Below are 16,619 nucleotides of genomic sequence, written 5' to 3'. Positions count from 1 at the left end.
CGGTGCACAAATAGTGAAGGGGGACTACTCTGCATGCTCGTGGTCGGGTTTATGTTGGAAAAAGGAAGGAACATATAAAGACTAAGGACAGTATTACATTCAGCGAAGCGTGAAGATGATTTACGCTTGCACAGAGCACATTCTTTCACTGCAAACGCAAACTTCCTCAAATTTAGTACATAGGGCATTGTTAGTGAGAGCCCCAAACACAGGAAACTAAAGTTTTATCAGTGTCCCCAAAACTAATTAGATGTGCACTACATATAAACATTGGAACTGTCATGGTCACATAAGAAACTGCATTGATGTGCTCTTTTAAACTGTTTCCACAGTCGCTTTATGTGGAGGCAAGCTCGCAGTAATCTATATTTTATTCACATGCACAGAACTGAAACAGCTCTGGTCGGAATATTTTACTCCATTCTACAATGAGCACATCCCTTTTCACTCTGGCTAGCTCTGATGAGGTGATTTTTGGGTCGAAAATTGATCTGGTTTTAGGTTTTTAAAATATATTATCTTGAAATCTTTGTTTCTTGTCCACTGAACAAACTCATTGAACTTGATGTTTGGTTTCAGTTTTCAATGGTACATGGCTGGAGAAGGAAGAAGAAGGCTGTGTGTCATTGCACTGAAAGCAATGAACTTGAATGAAAAATACCAGCTAGGTAGCCCAACAATTAACTCTGATGGCTTTTGGCTTACGATGGTCTTCGGGCTGTGGCCAGCCCAAGAATCACACCCAGCCACAACCACACAAAAGGAGGCAGCGGGCAGCCTTGCCTGTGGGCTGCAGAGGTTCCTACGCATGCTAGGAGGACTATTACTGCTTATGCATAATATAGGAGCCTCAGAATGTTTACCATGTGATGTGCTGTGCCAGTTACCTTGATTACATGTTGGTTTCTCCGTGTTTGCTTGCATTCGAGCTTGGTAGCAACTGGTCTTCATTGCAAGTCACGTTGATTGCAAAGTTGGCAGCTTGGCACTTGCATGGGTTGACCTCCACAACATTCCAACTTGGTAGCACCCGACCTTTGCTGCTGGGCGAGTGAAACGCGACTTCGTATAGTTTTTTCACTTTGAATCTTGCAAGTTCTGTGATTGCTCTCATCATTCACAAGCACAAGTAATGCTTCTGAGAGCCTCATGTGAAATGTCAGCGAACGGAAGGAGGCCGTTATTCTCTGCGTGTGCAGTTCATGGAGCAGGAGCAGAGCCGGCACCTTGTGGACTTTCTGCTGATGGCGGACAACTTCCGCGGCCACCTATTGGCAGCCGAAGGGGGCAGCTACGACCCCGCGCAGGCCCAGGACGACGCCATGGTCATCTACGACAAGTACTTCTCGCTGCAGGCGACCAGCCCCCTGGGCTTCAGCGACTCCGTCCGCCTCCACGTCGAGCAGAACATCTGCCGCGAGGAGGGGCCCCTGCCCTCGTGCTTCGACCGGCCCGTCATGATCCTCCTGCAGTACCTCGAAAAGGTGATAAAGGCACCTTGCCTATTGGAGGAGGCCACACGTGCATTCCCATGGTACTTCACTCTGAAAGCTTCTTCATTCAGGATTCAAGGGGCTGGGAAAAATGGCCAAAATGTCCCCCCACCAGAATTCAAAAAACAATTTGACCATAATGAATTTGCTTGATAAAAATCTTAGTCTTGGTTGTCTGCTTGTGAGATAGAAACTATGTGGCAACAACAATTTTTAGCAATTTTATGTACATTCTGCATATGCACAGTCTGCAACAGAGGTGATCCTAATGGTTAGCGTCCTGGTCCACACTGTGATGCGGCAGCTTTGCAGCCTGCTCACACTCCATGACATTGCAAGTGAACGCGTCCTTCTACCAGAAGCAAGTAGCACGTTATGGGCGTGCAGTTTTACACACTGATACAATGCAAGAACCACGTGGACAGGAGCGTTCATTGGCACCGGAAGAGCGTGATGCTTCGAAAAGCAGGAAAAAAAATGCGTAGGAATGTCACAACTACTTGAAGATATAAAGTGTTGCTACCTTGAAATCTAAATTTCATTACTGCTCAGTTAAACCTGGATGTAACGGACCTGCATGTAGTGCATTGCTCAATACAGTCGAACCCGAATATATCAAACTCGAAGGGGATCTCGAAATAGTTCGATATATAGATAATTCAATATACAAAAATCGGCTTGTGATGGCACTTACGATGCGAAAGAAGATACCATATTTGTCGCGTAATCAACCCACTCACATAATGAACCCACCCTCCACTTTTGCCCCCAAGAATTAAAAAAAAAAAAAAAAAGCGTTAAGGCCAGCTTGCTCACATGCAAGTGATTGAGCGATCTCAGCGGCATCTACAAAGCGAAAGATTTCCATCTGGTTGGAGCTGCGTTCCTTTCGCCGCTCAAGCCACCACGGCAGCTCTAAATAAGGTTTCTGTGTCCCCGCGGCGCGGGGACACAGAAATCGCGAGTGTTTTCGCTTGCATGTCGATGGCATGCACCACTCCATTTTGGTCGTCTCATCTACAGCTCATTTCTTAGCAGCGTGCCAAGATGCTGCGCAGCGATAACATCACGGCGTGTTTATCTTTTGATAGCTCCTGCGGTGGCGGGGAGTGAACTCTGCAGAGTGCCTGTGATGGCTTTATTGCACAAGCCTGGTTCGATTTATCACGCCGCATTTTGGACGGGCGTAGTCCACTGTCACAAAGTCATTGGAAAGCATGATAGCTGTATAGCTGTTCGAAGCAAAAAATGCTAAAAGCCGATGTCATGATCACAGCTGACCGCGTGCTTTCGTTGATTCATACATGCAAGACTAAACGACTCCCGCAAAAAGAAAAAAAAAGCTTGCCACTTCGTATCGTCCGCAGCCACCATACCTTACGCTATGCTGCGCGTACAGCACAACGATAAGACTGGCGCAAAAAAAAAGAAAACTGCTTTTTTTTTAACATCCACAAGCACCATAGCCACGTCAGCCATGCGCGCAGAGGGTTCGCAACACACGCTGGAGGAAGTGTCCGACGTTCTGTCTGAAAACGGGCTGAGCTGGCTTGGCGCATGCGTAGCGCGTGCTACTGTGAACAAAGGTCAAGAGAGAAGAAGTAGAGAGATTGGAGAAATAGCTCGGCAGAAGAATGGGCACACCCTAGCGCTTTGGCTTTGCTCTATCACGTTTTTCCCCTCTCGTTCCCACTGGTTCTTTCTGGTTCATTCACGCACATGGCTTGCAAACATCACGTGCTAGCGCGCAGGAAACTATAACCGCAGATGCGCACGCCTTTGGGGAATGGGCACGGCGCTGCCCTTGACCAACCGTCACCAAACTGTCCCTCTCATTCCTTCTGGGCGTGGCTTGAAAACGTCACGCGTCATGTGGCCGATGGTGATGCAATTGTCTTTAGGGAAGGCACACTTTCCAGTGCGTGGTATTGAGTTCGATATATCGCACGACCGGTGAAATTGAGTTCGATATATGACGTGGCTTTCCTATACTTTTACATGGGATTTTCATGGGGATATTCCGTGAGTTCGACATAACCAAAATTCTATATATCCGCGCTCGACTGTATTACAAAGTTTCTCTATTCCCCAACGCTGGCCTCAATGAAGTGTGTGTATATGTGTGTGTGTGTGTGTGTGAAGTGTTGCGATATTTGATCTTGATGTAACAAACTCACTAACCCCGATTATATCTTGGCTATTGCTGACGTATTGGAAATTTGGCATAACCATGACAAAGTTTCGTCATGAGAAGAATGTCTACGATCTCAATTGAGAGGCTGCAGCTAACAATGCACCGTTCTCGAGTTGCGTAGGCACATCTGTGTGATTAACACAGCAGCTTCCGTTGCTTTCACTTTTGGAATGTCGCACCGCATGGCACGTTTATAGCTCATGCTGAAGCGTGAAAATAATAAGACATGCAAAATAAAAAAGGCACGGGGCAAGAAACAGGCACACGTCACCTCCATGCCTGCGTTCACTTCACGAGATTTTCGTGACACAGGAGGCTGAGTCCGTTTCTTGGGTCAGCAGTGAATGTCAGAGCAAGATCAGAAACAGACACAAAGGAATAGGGGCTGCAGTGGGTTCACCAGCTCTGGCAGCCTAAGCATTTCGCCTCCCTTGCACAAGCCGTGCTGCATGCGCCTACAGCAGAGGCGGCTACAGTAATTACAGCAGTCGCTCTGTCAACAAGGTTGCAAAGTGTTTCTCTGCATTTGTGATCTCGATGTATGGGGCAGTTATTTTGTTCTTTGTTCTGTATTTGCTTTCTTGAGTCTTCATGCAAAAATTCTAATAAGGAAAACCTCGAAGAGAAATCAACCTTTTAAATTTAGTTATAACTAGACTTAACTGTACTACCTTGTCCCCTGTTCCTTGTTTAATGCTCGGTAGGCCACTTGAGGATTATCATGCATCTGTATTGCGAATATTATTTGTTGTAGAGCACTAGCTCCACGGCATTAATTTGCAAGTTTCGTGTTATTCCACATTATTACTTCATGCGTGCCACAGATGGCACCACATACTTGTGCGCAGCATGTTGTTTCATCTTACACTGTGCAGCGAACATAGGCGTCTTCATCATCGTGCTCAGGCACGAGAACACTATGCTATCGCCACAGGCAATGAAGCCTCGTGTAAAACTGCAACATGCAGCACGCTCTCACGCTTTGCGGTAAACATTGTCATCTTCACCAAGTTTCAACTGCAAAACTCTAGCTCCGTGCATTGAGCATTGTTGTCTTCGTGAAGTTCCATTTTCATTGCTCCTTTATTTTACTCAGGTAGATACACCATGGTCTTACTTCAATGGCAGAAAGTGAAGCGGAACTCAAGAGACTTCTGATGCGCGTACAAGAAGAGAATGAGAAGTTTGGGCTTAAACTGAACATTAAAAAGACAAAGACCATGGCGTCTTGCCCTGTCAAGTCCTGGAGCATCAAGGGACAAGAAGTGGAAGCTGTGACAGATTTTCTCTTCTTGGGCTCCAAGATTACCCCGGAAGGAGACTGCAGCCAAGAAATTAGGAGACGCCTGCTTCTGGGAAAGAGAGCAATGGTTAGCCTTGACCGCCTAGTAAAGAGCAGAGACATCAGTCTGCCAACCAAGATCCGTATAACTCGTGCTATGGTCTTTCCAGTTGTGATGTATGGATGCCAGAGTGAAGAAGTCTGACCGCCGAAGAATTGATGCATTTGAATTGTGGTGCTGGCAGAGACTCTTGAGAGGTCCTTGGACTGCCAGAAGATCAAATCAGTCGATATTGTTGACCATACACCCTGACTGCTCATTGGAGGGTCAAATTCTAAAGTTAAAGCTCAGCTACTTTGGTCGTCTGATGAGAAGAGAGGAGTCGGTGGAGAAAGATTTAATATTGGGAAAGGTTGAGGGTCACCGGAGAAGGGGTAGGCAGTGATCACGATGGTTAGATGGCATCCTCAAGGCTCTGCAGATGAAGATATGTGATGTTAGGTAGGTAGTGAGAGACCGGAAAGCGTGGCGTGATATCGTCCATAGGGTCACGAAGAGTCGGACACGACTGAACGACTGAACTGAACTGAAATACGCCATACACATGTGCCATCTTGCTAAAAACAGAAATTGCAGCTGTGCCAGACAAGCTCATTGCCAAGAAGCTTACCAAGCAAACGAAGCGAGCCGAGATCGAAACGGCAGCAATGGCTAACGCTTGTGAAACTTGGTATTTGCGGTCAAAAGTTTGCCAAGCTCACACATCCTAACGTTCTTGTCCTGAAAGAACACACCTATTTATTTCTGCATGCCTCTCTCTCGGCCTGTCCAGCTCTCATTTTCCCAGAAATAGACTGTCTTTGCCTAGCTTCACAGCTGGGAACTTAAGCAGTGCGCATTGGGCAGGCTAGTGTGGAGGTATGAGCAATGCAAAGTGGCAGTGAGAGACATGCTTTGCAGCACACAAACACTGGAGTTGATTGGTTCATTTGCATACCTGTATGCAACGTAACAAGCTGCACAAACCAGTGGCTGATAACCTTTGTTTTGAATTTTCACAGACTAGGTTTTCATACATCTGAACCTTGCATAGGACCAGGTTCATCAGAGGGGATATGGGAAGGCCTTTGCTGCGCAGTGTACATTGTTAGGCTGGCGGTGGTGATGGCAAATCTTGTTCTGAAAACATTTTTGAGGTAAAGGGACTGAACGCTTTATTTGAACACTGGATTCAGCAGAAATCTTGCTGTCCAATGTGGTTGATTCCCAAGAGGATTTTAGGAATGGCATAAAAAATTTTCGCAGACAATTTTTGTTCACTGCATGCACCCGTTTTTATGCAGTTCGATACTAAAGCTACAATACGCCATGCATAGTGCCTATAGAGGCACCACTGAAAGCCACGTAGCGGCAAGCGTGGTCGTGGTGCGCGCATGCGATCTGTCGTGAGCGTCTCGCGAGCACTTCCGCGGTGACAGTGTGCGCAAGAGGATCGCACTTTATAATAGTGGACATGTGTTCGATATCACGGCCGTCTGGAACTACATCGCCTCCATATGCATCAAGTGTCTGCTGCAGACGAGTTTCAACAAGGTTGTGTATGAATTGGAGCTCATTTGAATGCCCCGCTTTCATTTCAACACCACGCTAATTCTTTCATTTCTTGACCTATGAACCAATGTTCTTTCTTTGCTTAATGGTACGCACTTGCTTTGTTTACATGCAATACTATATTGCTACAGAAACTAGGCAGCGTCGTCAAAAAGGCGAGCGGTTTCGTACCGGTGCAACTGCAGGAAAAGCCAGCGAGTTTGCAAACCAGCATTCTGAGCATCATGAAAATAGCGAATATTGGGCTCCTGTAGCAAGAGTTCATATTTTTCACGCTTGCCCTTTACCACTGCCTGTACAGCATGGATTTCACGTATACCGTCGTCTAAAAGGCAGAGCGGGTAGATAATTTCATGGGGGAAGGAAATATCAGCAGAGGCAATATCTGAAAAGCTGCATCACAGGTTAGCCAAGAACATGTTAGATTTAAATTTTATATCCTATTTTATTATTGTAGTATCATCTTCATTTCATTTTTATCACCCTCACGCCCTACTGCAGAATTACAGCGCGCTTTATAACTAGCTCTAGAGCCCAACACTGGCTCTGGTCTTCAAAGTAATTGCATGGCAAGTTTCAAAACGCATATTGGCAAATATCTGTTCAATAACCCGCCGCAGTGGCTCAGGTTACTGAGGAGGATAGAGTTATCGGGACCGAAGTCGACTGCGCCTCCTGCGTTTAATTAGGTGGAGGCGAAACGCAAAATGCAACCGTGTGCTGTGCGATGTCAGTGCACGCTAAAGAATGTATGGCTAAGCGTTTCACACATTTAATGCGTATTGTATCTTCCCGGCTAGCGGAGGCGACCAAGTTTAAACCAGAAATGTTCACAGAAGGTACAATGACAAGCAGAAAACACTGAAAACATTGTTATCACTCAGCCCTGCCAGACTGCAAATTCAATGCCTTTTCATCAAATGACGCTCGTTCAAAATATTTGCTTGCTGCTACACGAGAGAATATAATGACATTGGATGAAAATAACATTAGGTATCAAATGAGTTCGAGGTACTCATCTGAATGCGATCATTGAAGAAATGTGTTATGTTGACACGGGAGACTCGGTGAGAAGATACACCCAAAATAAACTACAAAACTGCCACCTGCATTAAATACTACTGTGCTTCTATAATTTTGCAGCTAGTTATCTATGTGAAATATGCCAAATAGCACCGTTAAAAAAGAAAAAGAAAGACTGGCACCCATTGCTGCCAGCCAACCCGTAGCTACCGCTCTCAGTGCGGGCGGAACAGGTCGCTCCTGCTGCTGCGGTCCGTCGGCGCCGAGTCGCCGACATGGCAGATTTCTTTCGCCACCTTCAGAAAAGCATGCTCTGTTTATCTTAAATAATATGCGCTTAATTTGAAGAAGGAACCTAAAAAAATTATCTTTACTGAGGATCGCTGCTATGTAACAAGATTTTGGAAGTAGTGATAACAGCGATACAAGCAAATTTCTGCTTATAGCAGCTGCCGCCGGTGTGATGCAGCTCATCCGATTTCGTTCTCTAGTTCCGCTGCTAAAGCGTCGCCAATGTTACACCTTCCGTTTACTGTAAGACGATTTTTGAGACAATTGAACTGATAGTAAGGCAGTTTTATGAATTGAAAATTTTCTATTTCCAAAGCACTTCCAGCTACGGCTTTTACTCGAAACCATTTAGGCGTTTAGGCCTAGCGACAACTAGGGCCTAGCGCACGGCCACAGTGCTATCGTCGGCCGCTTTCGTGGGCAGCGTCGTTGACGTAAGCTCGCAGCATCCGATGTGGCAAGCGTTACGAATTTGCCGTATGCTTTCTTGATGAGGCTAAGCTCGAGCATTTTTCGATGGGCCTTAATACGCCGAGCGAACGATCTGGCGAAAACGTACGGGAGGCAACGGGGCTGTATAGTATGCTGCGCTGTAGGGCAATACTCGAATTCAGAAATGTGGCGCAACAAACGCAAACACAAGAGAAGATACACAACACCTTCTCGTGTGTTTTCGAAGTTTCTATAAAAGTGCCGTCGGACAGTACATTAGATACTGCCTATTTTACATGTTGCTCTTTGCACTTGCTTTAGGGCGGAAAGTGTACGTTTTTGCTGAATCTCGAACGCGTTTCGTAATCGAGCGGGACGTGCGTACCTTCCGTACCCTTTCGTAAACAAACGCCGCCGACACAGCCGTTGACTTCGTAATTGATAGTCCTAATCAAGAGGTTGGTTACAAGATATGCAAGACAGGAATGTCAATTTAAAGGCTGCTTTCGTTTACAGCACCATCATCTTCGCAGCATATTGAAGGCACTCCAATATGCATATCAATCACAGTTACCATAATTTGGAAATGGCATTAGCTTTGGTCGTGTAGTAACGCGTCAAAAAAATGACATTAACCTGAACAAATGTCAATTGATGCGATTTCTTCCTTTCTGCGTTGAACAGCTGTGATTCACGGCCGTCGTCGCTCTCGTGAAGCATCACTGGAAACTTATACAAACGTGTTCCTGGCAAGGTTTTATGTGTGTTCGAAAGACCAAATACGCAGCAATTCTTCCCGGGCATTGCTAAATGTTGACATCGGCATTATATCTGTTAAACCGTGACCAAAGACGAAAATACAATGCGCGCGCATAGACGCTGACGTGAACAGCGCCCGACCGAGCCTGTCTATGCTTTGCAGCTTTGGCGACAGGCGGCATTGTCGGCGTTTTACGCATCGTGTATACTTCGGCAAGAAGGATGTACATAAACTGATACAAATCTCACTACAATGCGAACAGAAGTTTTGATGGGCCATGATTACCAGCTCATTCAAGGAATTCAAAACACTCTAGTGCCATCTAGTAACAGAAGCTAGAAAAACCTCATTGGCAATGAAAACTAAACATTGCTTTTTACTGAGAGATGCACTGGGAGGTTGTGCGAAATATAATAAAACATGACGAGCACCTCTGGAAGAGAAACGAACATCGTGCATTTTAAAGAACTTATGAAGGTTACTGTTCTAATAACGCTTCAAAGGGCTAGATGCAGAAGTCGCCTTCTTGCACCAGCGTGCCAGCCCGTGCCAGCCCTAACATCAGAGCTGTTACACCGATTCGTAGTGAGAAAAGTTGCCAGCGCGGCATGTTTGGTCCAGAGGGGACAAACACCAGTTGCATATTTCTAACAGTCTTTATTCTGCCCGAGTAATTACTATACACGGCAAAACATAGCACAGCATTCAAAAAACAACCGCCATAGCAAAAGAACGTCCCACTCACTTATGGGGGTGAAATAAAACTGCCAACGAGGGAAAGCACACGTGAAAAGGGGAGAGGAACATTCTGTTCACCTTGCGTGCGACGGCGACCCCAGCATGTTTGTGTACATAGCGTTTATATATGCTGGATGTATGCTGCTTGTTCGCACGGCATAAAATGCAAGCTGAGCCAGCAATACCTTCGAACAGGGATATATCGAACTAGAAGGGGATCTCGAAACACGGTCGAACCCGGATATTTTGAATTTTGGTTATACAGTCGAACCCGGTTATATCGAACCCGGATATATCGAATTTTGGTTATATCGAACTCCCGGAATATCCCCTTGAAAATCCGATGTAAAAGTATAGGAAAGCCGCGCCATATATCGAACTCACTTTCACAGGTCGTTCGATATATCGAGCTCCGCACCAGGCACTGGAAAGTGTGCCTTCCCCAAAAACGATCGCATCACCCTTGGCCGTTTGCCGTGTGACGCTTTCAAGCCACGCGCGGAAGGAATGAGTTCAGCGACGGCTGGCCTTGGCTGCGCCGCGCCCATTCCCCAAAGGCGCGCGCGCATCTGCAGTTATCCTTTCCCGCGTGCCAGTACGTGACTTTGCAAGACATGTGCGTGGGTGTGCCCATTCATTTGCCAAGCTATCTCTTTCGTTCAGCACGCTCTTACGCATGCGTCAAGCTAGCTGAGCCCGTTTTCAGACAGACGTCGGACGCTTTCTCCAGCGTGTGTTGCGAGCACTCTGTGCGCGGCAGCTGACGTGGCTATGGCACCTGCGGACATTAAGAGGCAGATCTCTCCCTCTCTCTTCGTGCTTTTTTTTTTTTTTTTTTTTTTTTTTTTTTTGCGGGAGTCATTCTTATCGCTGTGCTGTACACGGGGCGTAGCGTAAGATATGGCCGGCTGTGGACGTTAAAAAGCGGAAGGTTTTTTTTTGGGGGGGGGGGGGGTGTTTAACCTTGCATGTATGAATCAACGAAAGCACGCGGTCAGCTGCGATCATGACGCCCGCCTAAAGCGCGGAGTGATAAATGGAACCAGGCTTGTGCAATCAAGCCATAACGGGCACTCTGCCAAGTTCGCTCCCTGCCACCACAGGAGCTATCAAAAGATAAACACGCCGCGCCGCGCCGCGCTGTGCAGCATCTTGGCACACTGCCAAGAAATGAGCCGTAGATGAGACGACCGAAACAGAGTGGCACGCGCCATTGACATGTAGTGAAAACACTAGCGATTTCTGCAATTCTACCATGTTTCTACCGCGGCAACACAGAAACCTTGTTCTGAGCTGCCGCGGTGGCTCGAGCGGCGAGAGGGACGCAGTTCCAACAAATTGGAAATTTTTCGCTCTGTCGCTGCTGCTCGTGGCTGAGATCGCCCAATCGCTTGCATGTGAGCGAGCTGGCCTTAACGCTTTTTTTTTTTTTTCCAAATTGTCGGGTGCAAAAATGAAGGGTAGGTTCATTACGTGAGTGGGTTTATTACGCGACAAATACGGTATCGTTTTTTCGCATCGTAAGTGGCGTCACACAGCCGATTTCTCTATATCAAATTATCGATATATCGAACTATTTCGCGCTACCCTTCGAGTTCGATATATCCGGGTTCGACTGTATCGAACTCACTGAATATCCCATTGAAAATCCCATGTAAAAGTATAGGAAAGCTGCGTCGTATATAGAACTCAAAATCACCGGTCGTTCGATATATCGAACTCCGCACCACGCATTGGACGGTGCGCTTCCCCCAAAGACTATCGCATCACCTCGGCCGTTTGCCGCGTGACGTTTTCAAGCCACACGCAGAGGGAATGAGAGGACACAGCTCGGCGACGGCTGGCCTAGGGCAGTGCCGTGCCCTTCCCCCAAAGGCGAGCGCATCTGCGGTGATTGCTGCCGCGCTAGCACGCGACATTTGCAAGTCGTGTGTGAAGGAACGAGAGGGAACCAATGCAGCCGTGGTGTTTGGGAGAGGGGAAAAATGCGACTGAGCGAAGTGCAAGGGTGTGGCCACGTCTTCTGCTGAGCTTTCTTTCCCTTTCCTCCCTCTTTCCCGGTCTCGTTCGCAGCAGCACCCACTGCGCATGCGCGGACTAGCTAGCTCAGCCCGTGGCAGACGCTTCTCAAGTGTGTGTTGTCAGCGTGCTGCACACGGCGGCTGGCGTGCGATGAGCATCTCGTGTTGTCATGCTGAACGCGCGTAAGCTACAGCGGACGCTAAAAAAAAAACTGTCTTTTTTTTTTTTTTCTTTTTGCGAGACGTTTATTATTGCCATCGGGCTGAACGTATGCTATGGCGGCTGCGGAGGTTAAGAAGTGGCAATTTTTTTTCTTTGCGAGAGTTGTTCTTGTCGGGCTGAACGTGCGGCGCAGTGTAAGCTATGGTGGCTGTGGACGTTAAGAAGCGGCAGTATTTTTTTTTTTTTTTTTTCGAGAGTCGTTCATTCTTGCATCAATGAATCAACGAAAGCATATGCGGTCTGCTGCGGTCATGACACCGTCTTTTAGCATTGTTCGCTCTAAACGGCATTTGCAGCTATGACGCTTGGCAGTGATTTTGTAGCAGTGGACTACGCCCGCCCCACCCAAAGCGCGGCACGATAAATCGAACCAGGCTTGTGCAATCGCACCATCACGCAGGCACTCTGCCAAGTTTGCTCCCTGCCACCGCAGGATCTACGAAAAGTGTAGTTAAAAACTCAAACACGTCGTGGCGTTATCACTGTGCAGCATCTTGGCGCTACCGATAAATGAGCTGTGGCTGCAACAGTCGAAACGGAGGAACACGCCACTGAACGCCTTTTCTTTTTTCCAATTCTCGGGGGCAACAATGGGGAGTGGGTTCATTATGCGAGTGGGTTGACTACACGACAAATACCGTATTATTTTTCACAATAGCACGTGGCGTCTCAAGCCGATTTCTGTATATCGAATTATCAATATATCGAACTATTTCGCGATCCCCTTCGAGTTCGATATATCCAGGTTGGACTGTAGTTCGATATATCGGATAATTCGATATACAAAAACCGGCTCGAAGCGCCACTTGCTCGTGAAAAACGATACTGTATTTGTCGCGTAATCAACTCACTCACATAATGAGCCCACCGCCCACTTTTTCGCCCAAGAATATGAAGAAAAAAAAACACGTTCAGTGGCACGTCCCTCCGTTTCAACCGTAGCATCCACAGCTCATTTATTGACAGTGCGCCAAGATGCTACGCAGCAATAATGTCACGATGTGTTTATCTTTTGACCATGCTTTTGATAGATCCTGCAGGGGCAGAGATCGAACTTGGCAGAGTGCGCATGATGGCTTGATTGCATAAGCCTGGTTCGATTTATCACGCCGCGCTTGGGGTGGGCATAGTCTACTGCCGCAAAATCATTTGAAAGCGTGATAGCTGCAAATGCCATTTGAAGCAAACAACGCTAAAAGCAGGTGTCATGATTGCAGCTGACCGCATACTTTCGTTGTTTCATAATTGCGAGAATGAACGATTTGCAAAAAAAAAAAAGAAATCTGCCTCTTCTTAACGTCCGCAGCCGCCATAGCTTACGCTGCGCCGCACGTTTGGCACAAGTACGGACGACTCTCGTAAAAGAAAAAAAATTGCTGCTTCTTAACGTCCGCAGCCGCCATAGCATACGCCAAGCCCCACGTTCAGCACGACGGCAAACATAAATGACTCCCGCAAAAAAAAAAAAAAAATCTACCGCTTAGTGTTCGCAGCCGCCATAGCTAAGCACGTGTGGCATGACGACGCAAGACGTGCATTCTATGTCAACCGCCGCGCGCAGAGCGTTTACAACACGCACTGGAGAAAGTGTCTGCCACAGACCGAGCTGCCGAGTCGGCTTGCGTAGTGCGTGCTGTTGTGAACGAAGACCGGGAAAGAGAGAGAAAGGGGAGAGATAAAGCTTGACCGAAGAGTGGGCATGTCCTTGTGCTTCAGCCTATCTCGTTTCTCCCCTCACCCGATCATCGTGGCTGCATTGGTTCTCTTCGTTCCTTCACACCTTCACGCACATGGCTTACAAACGTCAAGTGCTGGCGCGCGGCAAACGATGCAAGTGCTGCGTGCTCCTTAGGGGAAAGGGCATGGCGCTGCTCTAGACCAGCCATCACCGAACTGTTCTATCTCATTCCTTCCTCGCGTAGCTTGAAAACGTTATGCGGCAAACGACTGAGGATGATGCAGTCATCTTTGGCGTACCGTTCAATGCTTTGTCTGGAGTTCGATATATCGAACGACAGGTGAAATTGAGTTCGATATACGACTCAACTTTCCTATATTTACATGGGATTTTCAAGGGCATATTCCGTGAGTTTGATATAACCAAAATTCGAATTATCCGGGTTCGATATATCTGAGTTAGACTGTACCAAAACTGTCCACTTCTTTTCGCACCAGTTGCGCCTTTATTTTTTTAGAAACTGCAAGAGCGCTGCAAGAAGCACTGTAGATGATACATCCCTGCCTGCGCTGTAGCGAGTAAGTGTGTGTGATGACCGGGTGATTCAGGTGACGGCCTCCTTTGCAGAAAAATATGAACTGTGCACATGCGCGTTCACACACTGCAGGACAAGAGAAAATCGCAGGAGGCGCACTCCTTCGGACTGTGAAGAAGAGGTCCCCCAGCTATGCCGCAAGGAAAAAGGGAAGGCTGCGGCGGCATTGTGGGTGACCAGGAGGCCGTTGGGGTGGCCTGCGTGCCCTCCTCTCACCATCCTCCCTAACAGCGCACATGGAACCTCGCATGATAATTACGCGCAACCATTACAATGGGATGGGGATTGTTGTGTATCCCCACAAAATCGGGCATACTTTCTCGAGATCTGGTCACGTGGGCAACTTACTGATAATAGCATTTTGTCGCAATATGGCACTTCACTTTATTTTAATTTTTTTTGCATGTGGTTTCTGCCGTGAAATTAAAATTATAAAAATGATAGCTTGAGGGGCTAGTTGGGGCTGCATAATGCCCAGAAATGTGGCGCAACAAACACAAACACATGCAAAGAGACACGTGTTGAGTGTGTCTCTTCGCATGTGTTTGTTTTTGTTGCGCCACATTTCTGGGTATTAAAATTATAATTCCTCGTTCGAATGTTGGAGTGGTCAATCTGTGCGATATGAAGCAAGGCCTTTTCATTTCTGCCATATTCTCGTGGCATATTTTTGTCTGTGCTCAGTCCCTTTAAGTGGTGATAAACCCTGCACTTTTTATTGTGACTTGACTAAAGATAAAGCGCGCAGGAAGACACTCTAGAGAAGAAGACACAGGACACGCGCTTCCTGTGCGCTTTATCTTTAGTCAAGTCTCAATGCACCATCTAGCTCATCTTCAAGTTTTGTTAAACTATTTTTATTGTGAGACATAGAAAACATTTAACTGCACTACTATTTCAAAACATCCGAGGCTGTTTTTACCAGAAGATTACTGAGTTTGTGTATTTAAGTTGATCCGAAAGGCTGAGACACTACTGCTTCAAGTTTAGTATTATATTTCTGCTCCATGGCTGCTCTAGCCTGCACGTTCATCTGCTGCGATACTGCATCAAGATGTATTCTGCGATGCAACCTCTACATCCGCAATTTTTGCTAGAGTCACAAGAGGTCCCTTTTTTTAGTGAAACTTCAAAGCCTCTTCATTTTAGTGTACACTCATTAACTGTGTACCATTTACAATGCTCCTTTTTTTATGCTTTGTGTCTGATACATTATGTAGTGTCAATGTAATGGCTGTTGCACCACAAAGCCTCAGCGTACTACTGCCAGTGGGTGGTTGTTGTATCAGTGAAGTGATCTTGGTCCCAGTCGACTGCATTGCTTGACCGGTCCCTCCCCCCTTTGTGTTGGTTGTTGCAGAACCACCTGAAGGCATTCCTGTCGAGCCAGCTGTATGTGAAGTTCATTTCCGAGTGCATTGTTACCATCCAGACGGCACAGAGTGACACGGACTCTCTGCGACGCAAGAAGCGCTCAGGCAAGCACTTCCACATTTCTCAGCACACATCACCACTCTCCTGTAATCCTTTAGCCTCCAGATTAACTCCAGAAAAATGTTCCAAAATCAACAATGTTTTTTTTTTTTTTTGTATGTAATTCTGATTGTGAGAATACATTATACAGTCGTATCCGGATATATCGAGCCCGTATAATTCGAATTTTGGTTATATCGAACTTGCGGAATATTTCCTTGAAAATACCATGCAAAAGTATACTAAAGCTGCATCTTATTTCGAACTTAATTTCACCAGTCGTTCAATATATTGAACTTCGCACCACGCATTGAACAGTGTGCCTTGCCCATAGCGATCGCATCACCCTTGGCCGTTTGCCGCATGGTGTTGCGGAAGGAATGAGAGGGCACAGTTAGGCGACGGCTTGTCTAGGGCAACGCCGCGCCCTTTCCCCAACGGAGTGCGCATCTGCGGTGATCGCTTGTCTCGCGCCAGCACGTGACGTTTGCAAGCCATGTGCATAAAGGAATGTGAGGGAACCAATGCAGCCTTGGTGTTCAGAAGAGGAGGAAAATGCGATACAGCGAAGCGCAAGGGTGTGCCCACTCATTTGCCAAGCTTTATCTCTCCCCTTCCTCTCTCTGTCCCGGTCTTCGTTCGCAGCAGCACGCACTACGCATGCGCGGACAAGCCAGCTCGGCCTGTGGCAGATGGCGATGGCGATATGGTCGTACCCTTTTGAACGGGCGATCACCCAGTGGGATCTGACCAGAAAACAAAAACAAAAAAAAAGGAAAAAGGAGAGTATAGATGTTAGTTCAC

At 46.9% G+C, this 16,619-nt stretch overlaps 1 protein-coding gene across 2 annotated transcripts in view; it reads left to right on the top strand.

Moving 5' to 3' along the window:
- Positions 1–16,619, top strand: part of pkaap (A-kinase anchoring protein pkaap) — a 66,432-nt gene that overhangs the window by 27,526 nt on the left and 22,287 nt on the right. For both annotated transcript variants that reach the window (XM_084597494.1, XM_084597493.1), the window contains exons 7-8: positions 1,200–1,484; positions 15,703–15,820. In XM_084597494.1, the coding sequence (XP_084453620.1) occupies positions 1,200–1,484; positions 15,703–15,820 (403 nt within the window). The remainder of the gene's footprint in view (positions 1–1,199; positions 1,485–15,702; positions 15,821–16,619) is intronic.

This window comes from Amblyomma maculatum, chromosome 3, assembly GCF_055883805.1.
Source record: "Amblyomma maculatum isolate TAMU_Amacu chromosome 3, ASM5588380v1, whole genome shotgun sequence".
In the NCBI taxonomy this organism is placed as follows: Eukaryota; Metazoa; Arthropoda; class Arachnida; order Ixodida; family Ixodidae; genus Amblyomma; species Amblyomma maculatum.
The sequence above is the reverse complement of the archived record's forward strand: the minus strand, read 5'-3'. Positions and strand labels throughout refer to the sequence as shown.